This window comes from Phallusia mammillata, chromosome 2, assembly GCF_965637545.1.
Source record: "Phallusia mammillata chromosome 2, kaPhaMamm4.hap1.1, whole genome shotgun sequence".
NCBI lineage: Eukaryota > Metazoa > Chordata > Ascidiacea > Phlebobranchia > Ascidiidae > Phallusia > Phallusia mammillata.
The window spans coordinates 23,047,991-23,067,694 of NC_137253.1; the positions used below are offsets into that span (position 1 = coordinate 23,047,991).

The 19,704-nt window shown below is 43.7% G+C and overlaps 1 protein-coding gene across 3 annotated transcripts in view; it reads left to right on the forward strand.

Moving 5' to 3' along the window:
- The window catches only part of LOC145212300 (S phase cyclin A-associated protein in the endoplasmic reticulum-like), a 31,371-nt gene extending 21,162 nt beyond the window's left edge, over window positions 1–10,209 (forward strand). For 2 of the 3 annotated variants that reach the window (XM_080080383.1, XM_080080384.1), the window contains exons 31-33: window positions 1,859–2,050; window positions 7,234–7,306; window positions 9,458–10,209. In XM_080080383.1, coding sequence (XP_079936509.1) covers window positions 1,859–2,050; window positions 7,234–7,306; window positions 9,458–9,552 — 360 coding nt within the window. In that variant the 3' untranslated portion in view covers window positions 9,553–10,209. Of the gene's footprint in view, window positions 1–261; window positions 1,639–1,858; window positions 2,051–7,233; window positions 7,307–9,457 lie in introns of those variants that run through there. The other variant, XM_080080385.1, reaches the window with a different exon arrangement.
- The last annotated feature ends 9,495 nt before the right edge of the window (window positions 10,210–19,704 follow it).

Here is a 19,704-nt window from a genome sequence, read left to right on the forward strand (position 1 = left end):
AACCGCGACATAACTTGGCTGGACTTAAACTAATTATACAAGAATATGTCGGTTATGTTTAAATAATTATTCTGTGTCATATTGTTAATTAAACAATTATTGTGCGGTCACCATTATTATAATCAATATTGCATTAAGATCCGAATGGTGGTTTTACCAACAGTTTAATTTTAGGTTGTTTTCGACGGTTTCAACCAGTGAGTAAATTTAAGCGGAGCTGTTTCTGCAACTTTGCTTACACTGCTTTTGCTTTTCATGTAGATTTTGAAAGTTGGCCATTTTTAAACGGACTTTCTCGTGAGTACTACAGTTCGGTAGCGCCTATTCGAGTACTTTTTGTGGCGTTGACGCGCGACAAGCTGTTTGTTCTGGCGTGTTTCGCTTGTCACTGAGATGAGCCGATCACCGGCGTCATTCTCCAACCAGGCAAGTTTCCTGTGCGTGATTTCAGGACAGCGCGGCAGCTTATGTTACCGCCCATACATGCTTGCACGTTCCGTCACCGTGCCTCAGTTTTATTGACTGTGGAAAACTGACTGAGAGGCGATGAAGGATTTGCCGTCAGCAGGTAGCACGCATCGTAACATTGTTGCTGATTGAAACGATTTGTTCACCCGTGCGTCTGATGTTTTATATGATTACCTGAATGGAAAAAGTTGTGACATGAAAAAGGGTGCATGTACGGTTTAAATGCCCATCGTACTGTTGATTTGTTTTATTACTTGCCTTTTCCCTCCTGAATATCTTTGTGAACCGTATGCTTCCAACTTTGTAAACAAAATTGCGCAACTTTCAAAAACTTTATCACCCTTGCACTCAATGTCAAACATAAGACTTTGTTTTAATCGATGTTGCATAAGTTTTGCTGTCTTGAAGTTGAAATCCTGCAGTCATCTACTTTATCACATCAAAGTTTACTTCTCAACGTTTAAAATTCACTTACCAATTACAAAAATAAATCATGCGAGTTTAACATGCCTGCACCAATTATCCGTGATTTCTCGCGCAAAAGTACATCTGGCTATGCCACATTGAAACCAAAAGCTCGGAAGACTGATTGCTTGTTGCAGTGACGCTTCCCCGGTCCTCAAACACGCCGCCACCGCTCATTGGTCAAATTAATATCACGTGGTTGTTGATGTTTTGACTTGCTCTTGCCAAATGTTTTGAAACCTTAGACAGGCGTTTAGTGCTACAGAAGCGAAAATTTTTTTGGGCGAGATTTTTGTGGTTTTGTGTGCGTTTGTTTTACCGTTTTCTACAGGTGTTATAACTTCCGTAATTGCCGGTTTCTGAATTCGAACCTACATCTGTTGATTGACGCCCTTTGTTTTTGCATTTCGCTCCTTAATGTTGCTATCGGAGTTATCGTTAGAAGCGAGTCCATGAAATACCGAGGCCGTTTCGGTTTCCCACTGCACGTGTCAAATTGGAGATCGTTTGTGCGCGCAATTCTGTTGTTTTCAAAATTGTGGTTAGCGTTTCAAATGTTAACACCGTTTACTAAACCCAGAAAACCTTACAAGCCGTCAACTCACCACTGAAAATATTTGCCATAAAACGTTAAACAAATATTTTTGGTTTCTTTTCTCAACAACGTTTCTTTTTCTCAACTATGGTTTATTAAAATGTCCTCATGTAAATGCAGTAAACTTCGGTCAATTCGGACCCGTTTGGACAAAAAAAGTGTTTTGTTTAAAAATTAACCGATGTCGGTTAGTTAAAGCCTTACCACATTACAAAGTTTTTTTCCGAATTAGGCGAAGATCCTGGTTTACCGAATCCAGTTTAACCGAGATTTACTGTGATACAAGGTAACTTATAATTGGTATTAATCTTTTATCATATTAAATTGCAGAACATTGTTGATTCCGGTGCACAACCCACTGTTCTCCAGCAACTATGTCTGCTGCCGTTTGCCTACTTCAGCAGTGCTAAACCCATGCGGATTTTGCTTCCTACTCTTATCGCTTGTTGCCACGACAACCCGTCCAATCTGACCATCATGGAGCAAGAAGCCAGCGCGTCTTTGCTGATCAATTTTATACAAGTAAGAAGAAATGTTTTGAGTACTTTAGGGCGGCAGTCATAATTTTTTTGACTAAAGTCATTTTACTTTTAAACCCTGTTTCTTTAAAACGTTTTAGTAGAATTTTTGTTTCAGTAAAATGTTTTGTATAAGGTTTAGACCAGCGGTGCGCAACCTTTTTCGTCGGTGGGCCATATAACCAATTTCAGACATGAAGCGAGGGCCACACAATGTTTTTCATGTACCGTATTTACGTTTTTTTACCCTACTGTTGGTGCGGCTTGCATTATAATGTCATGTCGACTATATTTCCACACCCCTGCGTTTTGTTTTATTTTGCATTTAAAATCAAGTTGAAAATGTTGGTAGAGCTACTAACACCATAACGAGAATCACACCCAAAAGTCGATTGGTTATATCTCCAAAAATGCTCACGGTTAGGGCTATTAGGGTCGGGGTAAGGTATAAGCACTTAAAATTCAATAAAACTAACCCAAAAAATTAGTTACTAATGTAAAAATGTTATGTAAATATTTCCCAATCCAACCCATTTCTAGCCGCTAAATAAAAATTCAGTTCTTTACGCCCCCTTGTGAAAGCGAAGTTGTGATTCTTGTTATGGTGTTAGCAGCTCTACCGAAAATGTTAGGTGCAGGTAAGTTTCGTCGCAACACTGTCTTTCACAACAAAGTAATTGTTTACTAGCCAAAGAAGTATATTACGTCACATTCGGTATAGATGCGCAACAACCACGTAGTTCGAATAGAAGACCACAGGTCTCAGTTAATCAAGTTCCAAGTGCTGGTTTAGCTTATTCTTGTTACGTATAGCAACTTAGGAGATTTACTGAAAACTAGCGGGGATTTTTTGCTAAAATGTGCATTTTTACTTGCTCTGAATCAGAGTGTTGTTGGGCGCCACACTAAACGACTGGACGGGCCGGATTGTGGCCCGCGGGTTGCACACCCCTGGTTTAGACCATCCACTAATTGATCTTAATGAATATCAGAGTAGAATTAGAGTATACACAGAACGGCTTTTTTGACCACAATACACCTTGATTATGGTATTTTTTGTTTTTTCGCTCACTTTCATTCATGTTTAACGATAAACGTATTTCGGTATTCCCTGTTTGATATTCGTCTATCGTCAAAAAACAAAACAATAGCCATCCCTTCACAATAAATTTAGGTTGCATAGAAAAAGAATCAAATTTCGCTTCATCGGCACGTGCCAAGCGCGTATCGTGCGTCAGCAGCCATTTTACCCTCCCATCATCTATCTCTGTTTGCGCCGTGCTTCTGGTTCGAGTTTCGTGCAAAAATGGGCAGAAACGACCACACATGGTTTCATTGAAAGCGGCCAATGCTTCGGTGGCACAAGGCTATCGTTTGAAGCATGCATTTAAACAATGAGCTTCAACCTCACGACAGGGCGTTTACTCTTTCCAAGATTCAAAACTGTGGCGACCCCGCATAGGAGAATTGGCCGAACTGTGGTCACAAATTGTTGTCCCACCCCCGTCTGCAACCACAATAAAGCTTAGACTTTTTGCTCCAGAGTTTTCTCCCAATTGTTGGTGAAGTCCTGTTGCGCCTTCACTAATTTACTTTTTGTATGGAAAACGTTTTTATCACGAAATTTAAACTGGCTGTGTGTTACTTATTGTTATCTATCCAGGTATTTTGACAATTTTGACCGAAATAAACTTTATAGGATGAACGTACGTTGCAAAATACATAAGTTTTGAACAAAATGTGCTAATATTGGAACCACTGGAAATATTATTGTTTTTAAATAACTTTAGGTAATGTGTGCGTCTATTCTTATTAGTCCAGTTTTTCAGTTGTTATCGAAGCAGATTCTCAACATAATTACGGAATTTTGGGCAGAAAAGCTTATTTATTGAAAACGTGACACAAAGCACAAATGTAACAAATGTTTTTTATGTAAAATTCCAATACATTCCCAGTCCGAAAGACTTGACCTATTGGGAATATTCAGGCAGAAAATGGTGATGACTTACTATTTAAAAAAGTTCGAAAATACTTTTGCCACATTCCCGGCACACAGTGATGCGATCGTTTACTAATATTTGCGAATCCATCACCTTACCGTGTTATTTTAACCTTCGGCTCGCGGTTCCAGCCCTGGAGTGCCTGACGCGCATCTTTTGACGCAAACTCTCTGATGGTGACCTCATCGGGCGACTTTGATCATCCGTTTATTTGCGTGCTACAAGGGGAGACTTTGTTAAGGACCTGCAGATGTTGTTTACATGTTAGATGCTTGATCTAACCAACGACAAATCTGTCAGCAATTGTTTTGTCGAAAATAGGGAAAACTGTACAAAACATCTTTTTGTTTTTTGTAACAGTCGACTTGCAAAACAGGATGACAACTTATGTGGTATGTATATGGTTACGTAATGTATTTCGAATAATAGAATGCAATACCACAAGACGTGGAATGGAAAATATTAGAATGAAAAATATAAAATAGAATCAAAAGATTTGTCATAAACAGTGATCGTCAATGACCATGCTGTCTCTGGGAGGATCTGGTACCTTTCAGTATAATCACTCTTAGTTTAATGCTACGTGAGATTGCGTCGGACAAATAACACAAAAAATTTCGAGGGTTTAGAAATAAAGGGAGATGAATCTCCCTAAATTTTGCATCAGCTACATAGTTTCGTCTCAGCAGACCGACAGTGCAAACAAAACACCTTATACTCTGTTATTCCCCAAACAAGGAAACAAAAGGTGCGTTGACGAATCTTGCCCCTGAAACACCCCAAACTTCGCACATCGCTACATTGAAACCACATCAAAATGCCTTCGTGTGCCCCCACCCAAAACACACCGACCCTGGCGCAGTGTGTAGTCACGACACTTGCGACCGCACCTCCCGGCCGAGACCTGCTTCCAAGTAATGGTTTCACACTTGTCTGTCATCCGGATTGTCCGAGTTGTTTCATCGCGACGCGCTCGTGACAACGCGCACAAGCCACCCGTGTTGTGTTTATGCGCCAGTCGTTAACCCCACATTAAACCCCCGCTTTGTCGCTGCACGGGTGAGGGCGCCCCCATGGCGCCTTCGGGTGGCCTCACCTCAGGGTCCCGACCCCGTTTTTCAAGCCCCAGTCGACAGGTTCTTCGTTTGCCGAACGTGACCGATTTTGCTACATCGTCCGTACAGTGAAAGTTACACTTAACGCATGTTGATTGCTGTGGCGCGTTTAGCGTTGAAGCCCAAACACGCGGCCTGCGCCCGAAAATGGAACATTCCTCTGCTTGTTTGCCGTTAGGTTCTTCCGCCGCGACCCCTAATTGTAAACCTACACCCCTCTTTCCCACGCCGTCCCCTCACCCCCACCCAGCGCTAGCGATCCAGGTTCCGTTTCAGCTCCAATGACCCCTTGCTGTTGCTCCAACTGTCAATACTTGTGTATACAATTAGGAACCAACGTTTGGGGAAAAAGCGAAAGCAAACACTGAGGTCTATGACGGCCGTGACAACACTGTGTGTGCGTTTCTTGCATGCAAAACCGACGTATACATATGTATACATATGATCCTTGCGCACAAAAAACTTTAATTACTTTTTTACACGTCGGCAAAAATGCTTTATTACTTCCGAGGTACAACAGCGGTTTGTTACGGGCAGTTTTTTATGTTGATAAATTATTTGCAATACAAAGAGGTTATTGCAGTCACGTAGTATTGTGGTGACACCGGTAGCTCGCAAACACTCAACAGTATGAATGACCGCCTTGTTCTGCGAGCTATGTGGCTCAACATTTATAGTCTGTTCTATCCCTGAAAGCCAGCCAGGTTTGTGAGCCATCAAGCATCCCTCCACAAGCCAAGCGGTCAGGCCTAGATTTTTCTTGATTTCCTTAAAAGCCCATCCCACCTCTGTCATGCTCGGTTTTCAGCGGCACGCGCGTTGTTAGGAGCTGCCAAACCCAGAAAGTGCGGAATGAATGATGGCCCGTTTTCGTTCCTGTTTGCCAGAACATGACATAAGCCATAGGGGCTTTGGCAGCGTTCCATCTCGACCGCCGTCCTATTGCGTTCTGTCGTAGTTTATTTGCGCAAGATCGCCCTGTCCCACGCATCGCCAGGTGCCTATGGCTTCTTTGGTGGTCGCTTAAATCCCTCTGTCTATTTACGAAGTTGTCGAATATATGCCGCTGTCCCCTTCGTTCCTCGGTTAGTTTACAGGACCTCGCTTTAGAAACTCGCAAAGAATGCGGTCGTTTTCCGGTTGCAATCCCGAACATGTACGTCGATGTATCACGTTTCGCGCGACGCCAAGGTGGCCAAGTGTTGCGTTTCGCCCGCTTAGCGCCTTGCCTGGCAAACGCGTGCCACATGAAGGGTGCCGCGCCGGGACCTCTTGCCCTTGTCCCGCGACGGACAAAACAAATCTGATTCGGCATTGGCGCGACGGGAGCACCGCGGCGCGCCCAGGCCACCGGTAAGCCGAATTCGAGCAAGATACCACCCTGGAATCCCAAATCAAACCGCTGTAAGTTTACGACCCTGCAGTCAGGTCCCACCCAAACACGTCACAGCTGACGCAAAGCCGCGATATCGAACTCAGGGATAAACGTTCCACTCTGCTCGGATTAACGTCGTAGATGCAAAGCACCTGATCATACCTTTCTTCCGCGAGCGAGATGATCCTCCGCTCCCATCTCAAGTGGTGTTATTGATGGCCTTCCAGTCCCCCGCGCGACCGCTTGACGGAGTCTAGCGACCCCAAGATACTCGAACGCAATCGCTCGGTCACCCGAAAATGACATCACAATGTTTGCCTTTGTCCATTGCGTATTGTTGTGATTGCTTATCTGATCCCGGCGTTTCGAGTCTTGCCCTTTTTGTTCGCATTGAGTCAATGACGTCAGGCCGTCGCGGGCAATGTATCTTTGCGCACTGTCGCCCGAGATTTCTCACCTATTTTATGAGTTTAATAGAGGTTTTCCTGCGTTAGTGCTTGGGTCAACGCAAAATTTACCCGTGTCACTTATTGCGACTGAAATATGGAGGTTTGTGCAAACAGGTAGAATAGGTGATGACGGTTGAGCACAATTCGTCTTCATCACACTTACTTCGTAATACCACCTCTAGTTTATTAGCACCATAAATAATAAATAGTTGGTACACCCTAAAAAATATTCATTTTTTTATCCCCAGACGTTTCTCGAAGAGAGTACGGAAAAGCAAAAAACTAAAAAGTCGGACAAAAAGCGAAACGGAATTCTAGCTGGTGAGATTAAATGTTTTGTTTTTGAAATAAACCTTTACTCTGTGTTTCCTCAAACATATATTTGGTTTCTGATAAAGGTAAAAAAATCCACAGTGTTGCACTCAAGTTCAAAATTGACCATATCCACCTGCAGTATTGTTGACTCATACAACGCTTCCGATGATTTATTTGCGATAACCGCCAATAGCATAGCAACACGCCCCGCCCATCTGGGGCAAACCACGACCGATCCATTCTCCACATATGTTTTGCTGTTTATGCTCGGCTCGTGTCCGCGCATTCCGTAGTTGACATATCGCGGCTAATTAACCAACACCAACAAACGCGAACTGTTTCTCCCAGCCATGGTTATACCCTGAACCGCCGTATTATGCAAAGCCGCGTATTATTTTTCTTGAATTTGCGGAGCTAATATCCTAGGGTTTACATTCTTTACCATAACCTTAGGGTATGGACGCTATAGTAACTTTTACCCAAATGCAGTTTATATGGGATTAAGTTTAGTTTCACTCTACTTTATGACCCCTGCCTCAGTAGCCAGTAATTTCATGCTGTCAGTTCTTGGCTAGCGCTTCTTAAAGGCCTTCAAAGGGCATTTGCCAGCCAAGGAGCTGTGATAAGAATCAGCCTTATCTGTCGTGCTTGTCTGTTGCGGGCACGCATTTGTTTTCCAACCAAGTGCCTTGCAACAGCCACGATCGCCGCGCAGATTGCGAGTTATTTTTATTCGGACGTGCACTACCATCTCCGGTGTAACCGTTCTGCATCCATAGAGCTGTACAGGAGTTCATTATTTCAAGGACACGACGATGTGTGTACTGCGTGACGATTATGTGTATCTAAAATATATTTCCTGAATAACAAGCGCCTGTAAGTCTTTGTTTTTGTTAGACTGATACATTTTTCTTAAAAATTTGCAAAAAACTATGTTTAAACTTAATACATAGTATTTTTAACCCCCAAAAAATATAAAAGTAAAGAACTAAATGTTTAAATGGTGAAAAATCCTGCAGACACTGCACACTGTTGCACACCTACAAGGTCTCATGGAAAAAAACAGCTTTTTTTCTGAAGTCGCCTTTATCTTGAATTTCCGCATTGTTTGCTGCGAAACCGTTTTGTGCCTTTCATTTCCAAGCTTGTTATCAACAATCTCACTCTCACAGCTTAAGATAGAAATGTGGCCATCTGTGCAGCAGATACAGTCATTTCGAAACCCGCCTTGAGAACTTGTTTGTTTAGCGACAAAATCTCGTCTCGCGTATCAAATCGTGTTGCGCGAATTCCCTGCATCCTTGTTAAACATCTTCTGCCTTCGCCCCCTGCTTTGATAGCGAAGTTTAAGCGGCATGAAAAATCGACGCGAGTTAATCAATTATCGTTTCTCACCCGACTTGACGGACGTTTGTCGAGAGGCCAGGAAAGCCCTGAAAGCTGTCCGTGTGAATCGACTTCGTCACGCAGATAGTAACAGACTTCTGAAGGTTCTTGTGTGTTTCATGTTAAAACGTTGCTTGTGTGTTGTCTGTTGTAATAGCTTAATAATGAAAAGAGGCCTGGCACTTAAAACCTTTATGTTTGTTTTGTTTGTATTTTTTTTCTCTAAACTACAAAACACCAACAAAGTAATATACGTTAACCAATTCTTTAACTTGTCCAGCATCCTCTGAAAAGTTAGAATTCAAAATTATAGGTCCCTTTACCTGAAGGGGCCACATATTGTTATTGTCCGTATTTCGTTTTTTCTTTCCTTGTTTAGTCTAACGCTGGTTTGTTCTGTGCACTTGGTCAAGAAATGGTGCTTCAGACCTATTTAAATTTACACACATGTTACTTACCAAAGATCCTAAGTCGACTCCGGATGACCCAGCGGTTCACCCACAAGCCCCCCAAACATGAAATTTCACAAACGGTTGTTTGCCAAAGTGCATAACTCAGGAGTATTATACTTTGCTGGCTGGTGCACTGTAAAGAAATTCCGAATTTACCATAAATTTGCCTTATTGTGGCTTCTAATATGTCCCAAACAACAAGGCGTCTGGTATATTACTGTATTGTTATGCAGCATATTGTTTCCACTTGTATTCAACTGCTTGAACAACTCAATAATGACAACGATAAACTTATCCAGTGTAAATTTTGCTTGTGCAGACTTGGATCGTGGCACGTCCCTGGTCGACCACCCGCTCTTTACTACGGATTACTTGAACAAGTCTTGGACATTTTTCACTGACAAGCAATCTTGACCCCTGAGCGGAAAATGTCACAACACAATTTCGAGCCATTTACACTATGCGCGTTCCATGTTCCTGTAAGTACTAATGCACATATAAGACACTATAAGTTCGCTTTCTTATTTCTTACAAGTTTTTGTTGCTTTGCAGTAGTTCCTTCGTTTCTTAGTGTGTACACTTTTTCGTTGATATATTATTTTTCTATGGATTTTCTTTATTTTAGTTTACACGTGTGGCCGTAAGGTATATTTCTTTGCTGTGTGTATCTGACTGAGTCGATTGCGTGGTGGTTAAGGACTGTAAACGCATGCTGGTGCTCCCTATTTGCCTAAGCTGTGAAATGTTTTGCCAAAAAGCACTCAATGATGAATTTGGGCATTCTATATTAGTATTGTAACTCATAGCAGTTTTATGTGTCATTATATACCTTACTTAAACCTTTTTCGGTATTTGTGCACTTTAAAAGTGTTGTTTATGTTGGTAAATAATGCGATGAAGCATGGGGTCCTACATTGTTGGTCATTTCGGATACATTGCATCATCTAAATACCGTTGCTCTGACACCTATAGATGGGAACCTGTACCGTATTGTATAAGTTACCGGCGATTTTCATCCGTGAATTGTTATTGATCTGGACAAAGTTTTCCGAATATACTCACTGTGTTGCACGTTTGCCTATTGCATTGGACAAGGTATATGATGTGACAGTGATTAATCAACAAGATGAGATGATGTTGAGTGGCAAGTGCAGACGAAAAAACAGCAAGATATGTGTTTCTGTTGCTGGGTAACTCATCTTGCTGTTGTGTGATCTGTAATCCATTATGCTGCAAATAATTGAGCGTATATGTCAGTTGCTTGTACTGTGGTGCATTTTTAGGGACAGGAAAGCATATTAATTCACTAAGTATCGACGTTCCCGTTGTCAATTATCCGCGTTCTGTGGCTGCTGGTTGCTCGAGCGCTCTTTTATCTCAGCGAGCGGCGCGCCCTTGGGAACGCACTTAGGCGACGTGGCACGCATCCCATGGAACTGGCGAGATGTCTCGAATGACACTACAGATTATCATCCCAACCCTGCCGCTCATGCAGTTGAACGTGGAGTCGAATGCTCCATCGCGACGGCATGTGCCACAAAAAGCACTTATAACGCACGCTAATGTCTCCCAATAATAGCCTGAACGGTGCTAATGTCCGATAACCCCCATCGCGTCGCGTTAGACTTGCTCGTGCGTCGGTCGATTGCGATGAGACGACCCGTGCGGGCATGACACTCGCGATCTGGGAAGAAATTATCTTCCAATTCAATTTCTAATAACCCATAAGGAAGTCGCGTAGATTCTGATGCCCAGACGGAGACGTATACCGCGAACAGCAAGTCCATACTTAGTCCACAGTGTCAGCAACAAGGGAACCTAGGATATGCAGTCACAGGCCAGAAGTAATTGAGAACATGTATTTAGCAACTTTTGTAATGATGTCCTGCCGGATGGAGCCCTTTACGTGGTCACCTGGACCGGTCGATACTCAGCAGGTGAGGAGGAATGTCTGTGGTGCGCTTGGCGAGTTAATCGCTCGATTCTTGCCGCTGCTTCTGTTTCGTGTTTGCTGCAAATCGAAGCTTTCCGCCGGCACATGCGACTTGGCTGTTGCGGATCGAAGTCGTCCCCCGACATGTTGCTATTTCGGGCGAAATCAATCGAGTCCCGCCAGATTTGTGTCGATTAACGTCGCCAACTGACTACTGAAGCTGTTTATGCGAACCCCACATGAATTAACTAATAAGCAACTTTATGCTGATTTAAAAACAGAATATGTGGAAATTACGGATTGCATTGTAACAAGTTTGTACCTTGATTATAATTGCTGCTACATCAGGCAAACTGTTGTCATACTCATATATATCATGTATATTATTCATGTACTTACTAGTATAATATAATCTGATCATTACCTTCAAAGTAAAAAATATGAACTGAATCCAGTCGTTCATTTCTCGCAAATTGCCTTTGCCTGGTTCGGTTTACAAAACAATATATATTTCATGGTCCAAAGCTCTTCGCGTGGAGTTTAGGACAAGCTTTCCCTTTTGCTTGAACAAGCTCCAGGGAGGTGTATTTGTACGCGCCAAATTGTCTCATCTTCGACACGTCGCACCCCTTATAACTCAGCCACTGCTCCGATCTCTTTCCCGCTTTTATTTCACTTCGTGGCATCTGTTTTGACAATCGGGGCGTGTGGAATCGTAAGTGAAAACAATAGATTCAAATATATTTGCTAATTTAATCTGACGTTTGATTGAAATCCTTTGATCAAACTTGTCAGCTGTAAACAAAATGGCGGCGCCAATATGGTCACAAAACAGCAAAATGTGCCCAGAGCATTCTCTTGCATTGGCAGAAAAATCTTAGAATGTTTTTGTATGGCAAAAAAAGTGTAGTTGTCAGTGTGTGAATTTGTTTGGATGTAACTAAAGTTTCTTATAGGGATTTTTCACTGACAGTCCTCTGCTTGGTACAAAGTCCTGCTTAAAAATATTTTTTACGACTATTGGCATAACTTGCATACAAAATTAAGTTGACATTTATTTACAACAAAGTTGATTGTAAATCATTTGTAAATCGGATAAAAACTGCAAAGGTGATTGTCGGTGTTGAAATTAGTGTTTAAATCAGTAGTTCTGATAGACAATACTATTTCGGTCAAAAACTGGAGGAAAAAAAATACTGCCTGTCTTGTCCATCGTTAACCACCGTGTCCGGCTGTACATGTATATTGTACAGCTGTCCAAACGTTTTCCGGTTTGACCGACTTTCGCTCTTTTTTCACGCCGGATTTTCCCTCGTCGCGCATTAGGCCTAGAATTTCCGCTCTCCTATAAATTGTTGTCACTCGCTTCTTTCTTCTGTGCTCGGCATCGAAAAGACCCAGGTCTGTTATCTCGCTGGCCTTATGCTGCCGCAGCAGAACGAATGCATGGACAAAATCGATTAATGCGACGCTATTGATCGCTGATTAAAAGCTGCCGCCTTATCAATCATTTAGTAAGAGGCTTTTGGACTTCGGCCCTCCCAATGACGGCCGAGCATCCCTCACTCGACTTTGATGTAAATTTTGAGCGAGCCCTGACGACATCGCATTTGTCACCTTGCGCGATTGTTGAGCCAATTCCTCCAACAGATTTTCATCAACCGTTCAAATCTGCCACCCTTCATATCCCCAGTGACTTCTGACGAAAATTAACTGCTTGATTTTGTTAGCGGTTTTGGGTCCGATGTAATATGCACTGCGTACTGACGTGTAACGGCTAGATATTGAAAAACGTACATGCAGTCTTATTCATATCATTTGTATTAAATATGTGCTTTTTGCTTGTTTATGCAAACTGAAAATAAGCTTGTATTTATGATGTAAAAACTTTATTTGAAAGTTTTGTTTGATTGTGTTGGCACTGATCAAACGTTATGTACTTAGTTTACAAAACGCGTTTTGAAAATATATTGCTCCTCACGGATCACTTTCAAATCACCACAACTCCCCATCAGTGGCAAGTCAAGGTTCATTTCCATTCATTCCAAAAGCAGCTACGCTCCAACGTTGTTGTGTCTCGTCGTTAATACTGCCTGGTAAACTCCAGTCTCACTGTAGCGAATTTTGCCTTGCATCGTGGCGTCAGCTCGATCCCATAGAATAACGAGCATCCATTCGCACCTTATCGCGTGGAACAGAGCAGAGCTTTAGGTGCTGTTTGGAGCCGGCTTAACTTTTGGCCCGTGGCATATTTGAGCCAACGCAATTGGTTTTGTGTATAAGCCGAAGCGTTGCTGCTAACGAAAGGCGGTCACTCTTCGCTGCGGTCTGTTGTCTCTCATCAAGCAGGTAAAGAGATCTTTATCGCCGCCAGGCTGCGCTGTTTGTATGCCGTTGCTTGTTTGTGATCGATGGCCAATGCAACAAGCGTTATGTTACGCCCTGCTTCAAAAGTGGACAGCGTTTACAAACAATCTTAAAACCTTTGCACGTCAGTTAGCGCTGTGACTAACGAGGTTGTAGGAATGGACATTCGCAGCACCTTGTATTTCAATCGCTATGGATTTATCGTTTCTTGTGCTTCTGTTTTAGGCCTAATATTTTTTACAAAACACAAAAAAATAAAAGTTTATGTTCATACTAAATTACCGTTTAATTGTGATTAATGAATGCGCACATACTTGTGACTGGCGCATATGCTACAATGATCTGTATCTGCACAACTGGTAAAAACATAAATTCTAGGAATTGTAAAAAATATTTGGTGGCAGGCATGAAAATATTATTATTTGCTTTGATACCCGATACGGTCCGTAGAAATCTAGCGGTGTTAGTTGCGACACGGATGAATGTAGTGGCATGACGAACCTATAAGCGCGAATCAAATCAATCAGCGTCGATTTGATGTGCATCGGAGCGAGGCAAGTTAAGGTAATCACGCGTCGAATCAATGCCCCGACGCGAACCCGTGTCACAATAACGACAGTTACTGTTTGATACGACATGGCCGATATCTACTAATCGATTCAACTTTCAATCACACTTTTCTTTGAAACAAAAAACAAGAATTTTTTTTATCTTTTTATTTTGACAACAAATTGAAATAATGACAAACAAAATAACACATTTGGCCGCTTGGTGCGCCAGAGCAACGCCTGTTTCGAAAAGGGATATTTTGTAAGTCAAAGTCAAATCTGTTTTGCAAACCGTGTACATGCGAGATGGATGTCGTTAAAGGTTAATCTGAGTACATTAAAACCTGGGCATACGCTTATTGTTTCACACTATGGACGTAATAGCTGGTTTCGTTAAGCAAATTACGGGCACACGGCGTCATGCGTTGCGGCTGACTTAAAGTGCGCCGTGCTGCCAATAATCCAGATCATATACGCAGGCTATTCCCTGGGTTGCTTACTCTAATCGTACATGCTTAGAGGGTTTAATCACTTTGACGTGTGCTTCAACCAAACTTGGAAACCTAATCACTTGTAAGCGTCGACAAAAAAGAAACAAGTCAGATCTGCACCTCAACAAGGATGCGTCAGTGGTCCTTTGTCGAAGAGCGTAACGGGGAAAACTGGAACAGGCAGCGTTGGCAATTGGCCGTAAACCTGTGCGCTGCACGCGCGTTTGCCGCTCAATTACAATATCGCCTTCCATACCAACGTCCGATATGGGAAAGTGATACGAGCGACGCGGTATGCGGCCGGCCCCAAGGGGTCGAGCGCACCGGGGTGAAGACACGCCCTTGAGCGCGGCAATGCGGGGGTCGCCGCGCAGTCTTAAGTGCGGGACGCGTTTCGTGTGTGGTGCTGTGTCGACGGTAAACACGCGATCGACGCTTGGGTTAGGGGACGTGCTTCGATCCGGTGCTTTTTGTAACGACCTGTGCTGAGCGCTGTGCGGGCGATTGTTTGTTGGTTCACGGCTTGTCGAGATGCAGGTATGTCTTTAAAGTAGGCATTTGTCCGATCGAGTGCCTGGGTGTGCCGGGTCGAACTTTAAACTTCTCTTGTTGCTGTTTTTGTAATCGCGACCGCTTCGACTAAAGCCATAAAAACGTGACAAATCGTCTGCAAGGCTCATACATCCGAACATGCCAAACGATTGACAGCAGCTTCCCGTTTTTAGCGACGTTTACTGTGGAATGCTTTGTGTCCCCGATGTTATAAAAGCCTGACCGGATTTCGTGGTGCGATAAGCCAGCGCCGCTGCCGTATAAACTACACCCCACAATCTATACAATGTAACAGGACTTGCTGCGCCTATGTTGACCTTGGACTAGGGCCTGAAGCATTGGGACTGGAGCCCTTAGCCGCGATGAACAAAACGATTATCCCTTGCTCTACCATTCCCGCCTTCGCCATCGCCACAATGAATGGACACAGAAGCAAGGCGCCCTTTGACAAACAACTGCCTGGCCGTCGAACAATGACGGTTTATCTTCGCGAGCGATCGCAAGGACAATGAACAAAACTGCCCTGAAACTTTGTTGTTTCAATGCGACAAGCGTGTGAGCCAAAAAATCCGTTTGATATCTTTTTTCGTCTGCCCCACATGTCAGGAGTGCGGCGCGAATGTCCGTTGTTTACTCGAAAGTATACAACGGTCACGTATGTTGACACAAATGGCCTCCTCGATGTGAGCCGCTTTGAAATGCCGGCCTCAACGCATCTCACTGCGGAGATGTGATTTTCGTATCCTGCTTTGGGTTGCGCGGTGTCAGATTTTTGAAAAATCTTTGAACAATTTAAGCCATATAGGTTGTTGCAAAACAAACAGCAGTAAAAGAAGCCAATTTCCGCAATAGAGAAGTATTCTAAACGTAGGCACGATCCAATCGCTGTTGATTTTTTTGTAGGGCGCCTAGTTTACTGCCCTATGCCGTATATATGTTCTTTAAAAATGCCAGTTTACCGCGCACATCCGCTTCTATAGAAAGCATAAAACGCGCTAACACGACAAGAGGAAACGCGTAACTACGTAAGACAAACAAATTGGGAAATGCTATGCTATTTTTATTTAATTTACACTATAGGTTAAAACGACAATGCAAATTCAACAACTTGTGTGGAATAATTGTTTGCTTTGCAAAAACTGCTGCATGCTTTTCTTAGTCAAACTCGATCGGTTTCCGCACTTTTGTCGTTCGAGCGGTACCTTTCATTTGGTGACGTAATACCGGCTTGGTACTGTGGGTCGCTGATCTTTGGGTGCAACTTCGTGTCGTGTTTATTTGTTCTCACCTCGGCCCGATAGGAAAACGGACCCTCCTTCCATTCTTTCGCCTCGTGGGGCCGCGTCAATGCACCCCTTGCATTGTTACTTGGCCCTACAGCGCAAAAACCCGGGTGCCAGGTTACCGCCAGTATTCGGTGGCTGAGTGCCCGACCCTTGATTTTTCTAAAGGAAAGATAAACCATGATGAAGTGTCCCATCTTAATCGCATTGTTGCTGAAACAACGAACGCACTCGGGATTTTGACACGTTTCGAGTTGTATCTGACACTCTTGTCGCTAATTCAGCCATTGTCCCGCCCGTCGGGGTCTGCACGCCCCAACACCCACGCAACCCCATGAAAAGTGACGGGGCCGCAATCTGATCCAACCCCTATTGTTTCCCGTTCGAGTGGGTTTGTCTTTTGCGGGATAGTCGGCCGTGTATGGTTTACTTTTCGCTCTTTGTGCGCTCCAACGCCCCGATGTCCCGTGCTCGGCACAGAATGGATGAAATCCCCACGTTTTGCCACAAAGTTTATCTTTTGCCGAGTGTAACAGTGCAGTGTCGATGTTTTTTTTTTCTCCGACTCGTTTCTGACAAGATCTGCCACGGGAAAACAGGTAATGCACACCTTACGCCTTTGTTCGGAATCAAATCAAAAACAAACCATCCAAGTCTTTGGGGTTTCACGTCTCTTTTGTGAAAATGTTTGTTTTAGGCTCGTGCTACTTTGTAGTTACGATTGCCGACCTCTCGTGTTGCTTCGCTTACTAACACGAGCAGCATTCAGTCGATTTTAAATCGCCCCCGTTAGAGGTGTTAGGTTCGCCGCTTCGTCAACATCCGAAGATCGGCGATCTGGATGTTCCCGGGCCAGTTCCGAGCTCATGTCTAGCACGCAACGTCTGCAGTATCAGTCGTCGCCCTGCATGCGTTCCAGCAGTGGCAACCTGATCGCCCTCGTAGCCTTGCGACGCGCACTAAATGCCGGTTCTCAAAGCGACCCTAAAAATAACCCACCGGAATGACAGCCTTGCAATCAAGTGCGGCCGGTCAGAAACTCTCACACCACCCGCATTGCACCTGTCCGACCTCCTGTATGCTCTCCAAGCCGACGCCGGAGAGACTTGGTCGCTTCCAGGCGGGCCCAGGCGCCGAGTCGCTCTCAGGAGAAGCAGGATGCAAGTGGAATCAATTGCACAGAGAAGAATAACAGCGGCAATTTGATGCTCGCCGGTTGACAGACGCCCTTGAACTCAATGCCCTACGATCACAATTAATCTGTGATCGGATAAAAGCCATGGTGCTACTTCCTGTTTGGTATTGACACCTCGCGTGAAGAGCCACCGCCGGCTTGCGACAACTATTTGCGGTTTCCCTTGTGCATTTCAAGCATTTAAGCTTAAAACTATTTGAAAACGCTAATGGATTGCGTAACAGTTTGTGCGCCGAATTGGATTCCAAGTTTTTAAGCATTGGAATTCTTTAGTGATGATGAATATTGTGATATTGCATCTTTGGTCCATGGATTTCATGTAAAGCCGAATCTTTTTTACTTTTTTTAACCTTTTAAGCATCTAATGCATTTTATGAAACTTGTCTGCTACCTTTCTGAAATTCAAAGCTATTTGCAGTGTGTCAACAAATTAAACAAAATGGCGAGACAAAAACGAACCTTTCAAACAAAAACATCAAGAGATAAACTACATATATCAGATACCACGCCAATCGTACTGGACATTAGCGGCTGACCGTTACCCGGCGGACAGCAATTCGTCATTCATGATTGTTGTTGGAGAGTGTTTGTGTGTTTGCCAGCTTCTTGACCGCATCTCGCCTTATCCTGACAGGTGAGATAGCGAACACGGTTCGGGGGCCTCGCTCACCTCCTTGTCGTGTCGCCGGCTTGTAACTGTTGCTGATGACACGCCACGTCGGTGCGCCGGGTATGTTGCGACATGCTCTGCAGCAACAACAACCTATTTCTGTCCCAGCGCACCCTAATAAACAGTTTGCCTTCACACGCTTGTGATGTAGTACTGGACATGTTGTGAATCGTCCACCGCCCGCCGTATCACCACGTAAGAGCCCTTTCTGGCGCCAATACCTTGCCAACGCCCGTACAGTCGCACACACAATGATGTGGCGTACCAGGTGAAAAACATACCACGGATTACACCACAAAACTTTACCTCCAAGTGAGCTTTCTAACATGACGTGAGTTAACCGTTTGCTTAAAGGTGTTAGCATTTCTCCCTTATTTTATTTCAAGTTAAAAGATCCCAATGATTTTTGCAAATATGATTTTTTGATTTGGGAAAGCTGTTTTTAATTACGGTTTACAGCATGTTGCTATGCTCGTTGCCAACTGTCACCTGGTAATATGCAACATGGGATGTGTGATGTGTTGAATTATTGAATTTCCGTTGAAAAGTGTACAAGGCTGTTTAGTTAAGCGCTTTTTTCACGGACTTGTCTGCCTAAAGAATGTGGCATTTTTACCTCAGGTTTTGTTAGCAAATCTGGCATATTTGCACTGAACTGAATTTTGGCTCACGCACGCGGAGTAACAGGTTCGAAATATCTGCCATCGCCACACGCAACCAGACACCCCAATCTTCTGCTTTGGGGTCATAAGCTGTCAAGACCCAACCGTAAATCAATTGACAGTCGGTGACGTGCACATTGTCGTCAGCAGGATAAAGACCGAGGCTTGTGCCGGTGTGTTTGGTTTGTTCACTTCACCCGTCACGACCGCTTTCTCCGCTTGGGGAAGGGGCCAACTCCCGTTCAATGACCTTGACCAGAAAAACGGCGTTGGACCTCACATGTCGAAAGGACCCAGGCAACTGTGGCTGCAGTTTGTTGCCAGAACGACAGGGGGTTTGCTGAATACCATTCCTATTTTAGCCTACTGTTACCCGATATACGGAACTCGTGTTGTGCGGTTTGCCTTTGCACGTAAACGACATTTACCTAGATTTGAGTGAGAAGTGCGTTGCTAATTACGAAATTGTGTCCTAGTGGAGGAACCCTTGTATTATTACATATCAACCTACATTTGTTTTATAACATGTTCATTGTCGTTGTTGTTCGTTTGGTATCGCATTTTAAAGTATTCCCACGGTAGGGGAGTCACATTGTCTCTTGTTGACGGTTTGTTTAAACCAAAAACTCATTAACCGAAGGCGATCCATTTAATCCACTGCGCTTGTCTGCAAATATTATACGGAAGTCCCCGAAACGATAATCGACTATTTGAATGTAACCCAACCCAAAACCAACTGGAATCTCACGGGAAGTTTTTGGAGGCTTTAGCGGCCCATCACACCAGATTTGTGTTCTGTTTGTTTAAGCATCTTGTCGATAATCGGCCTTCTACTGTCCTTCAGATCACACATCAAAGCACCGAG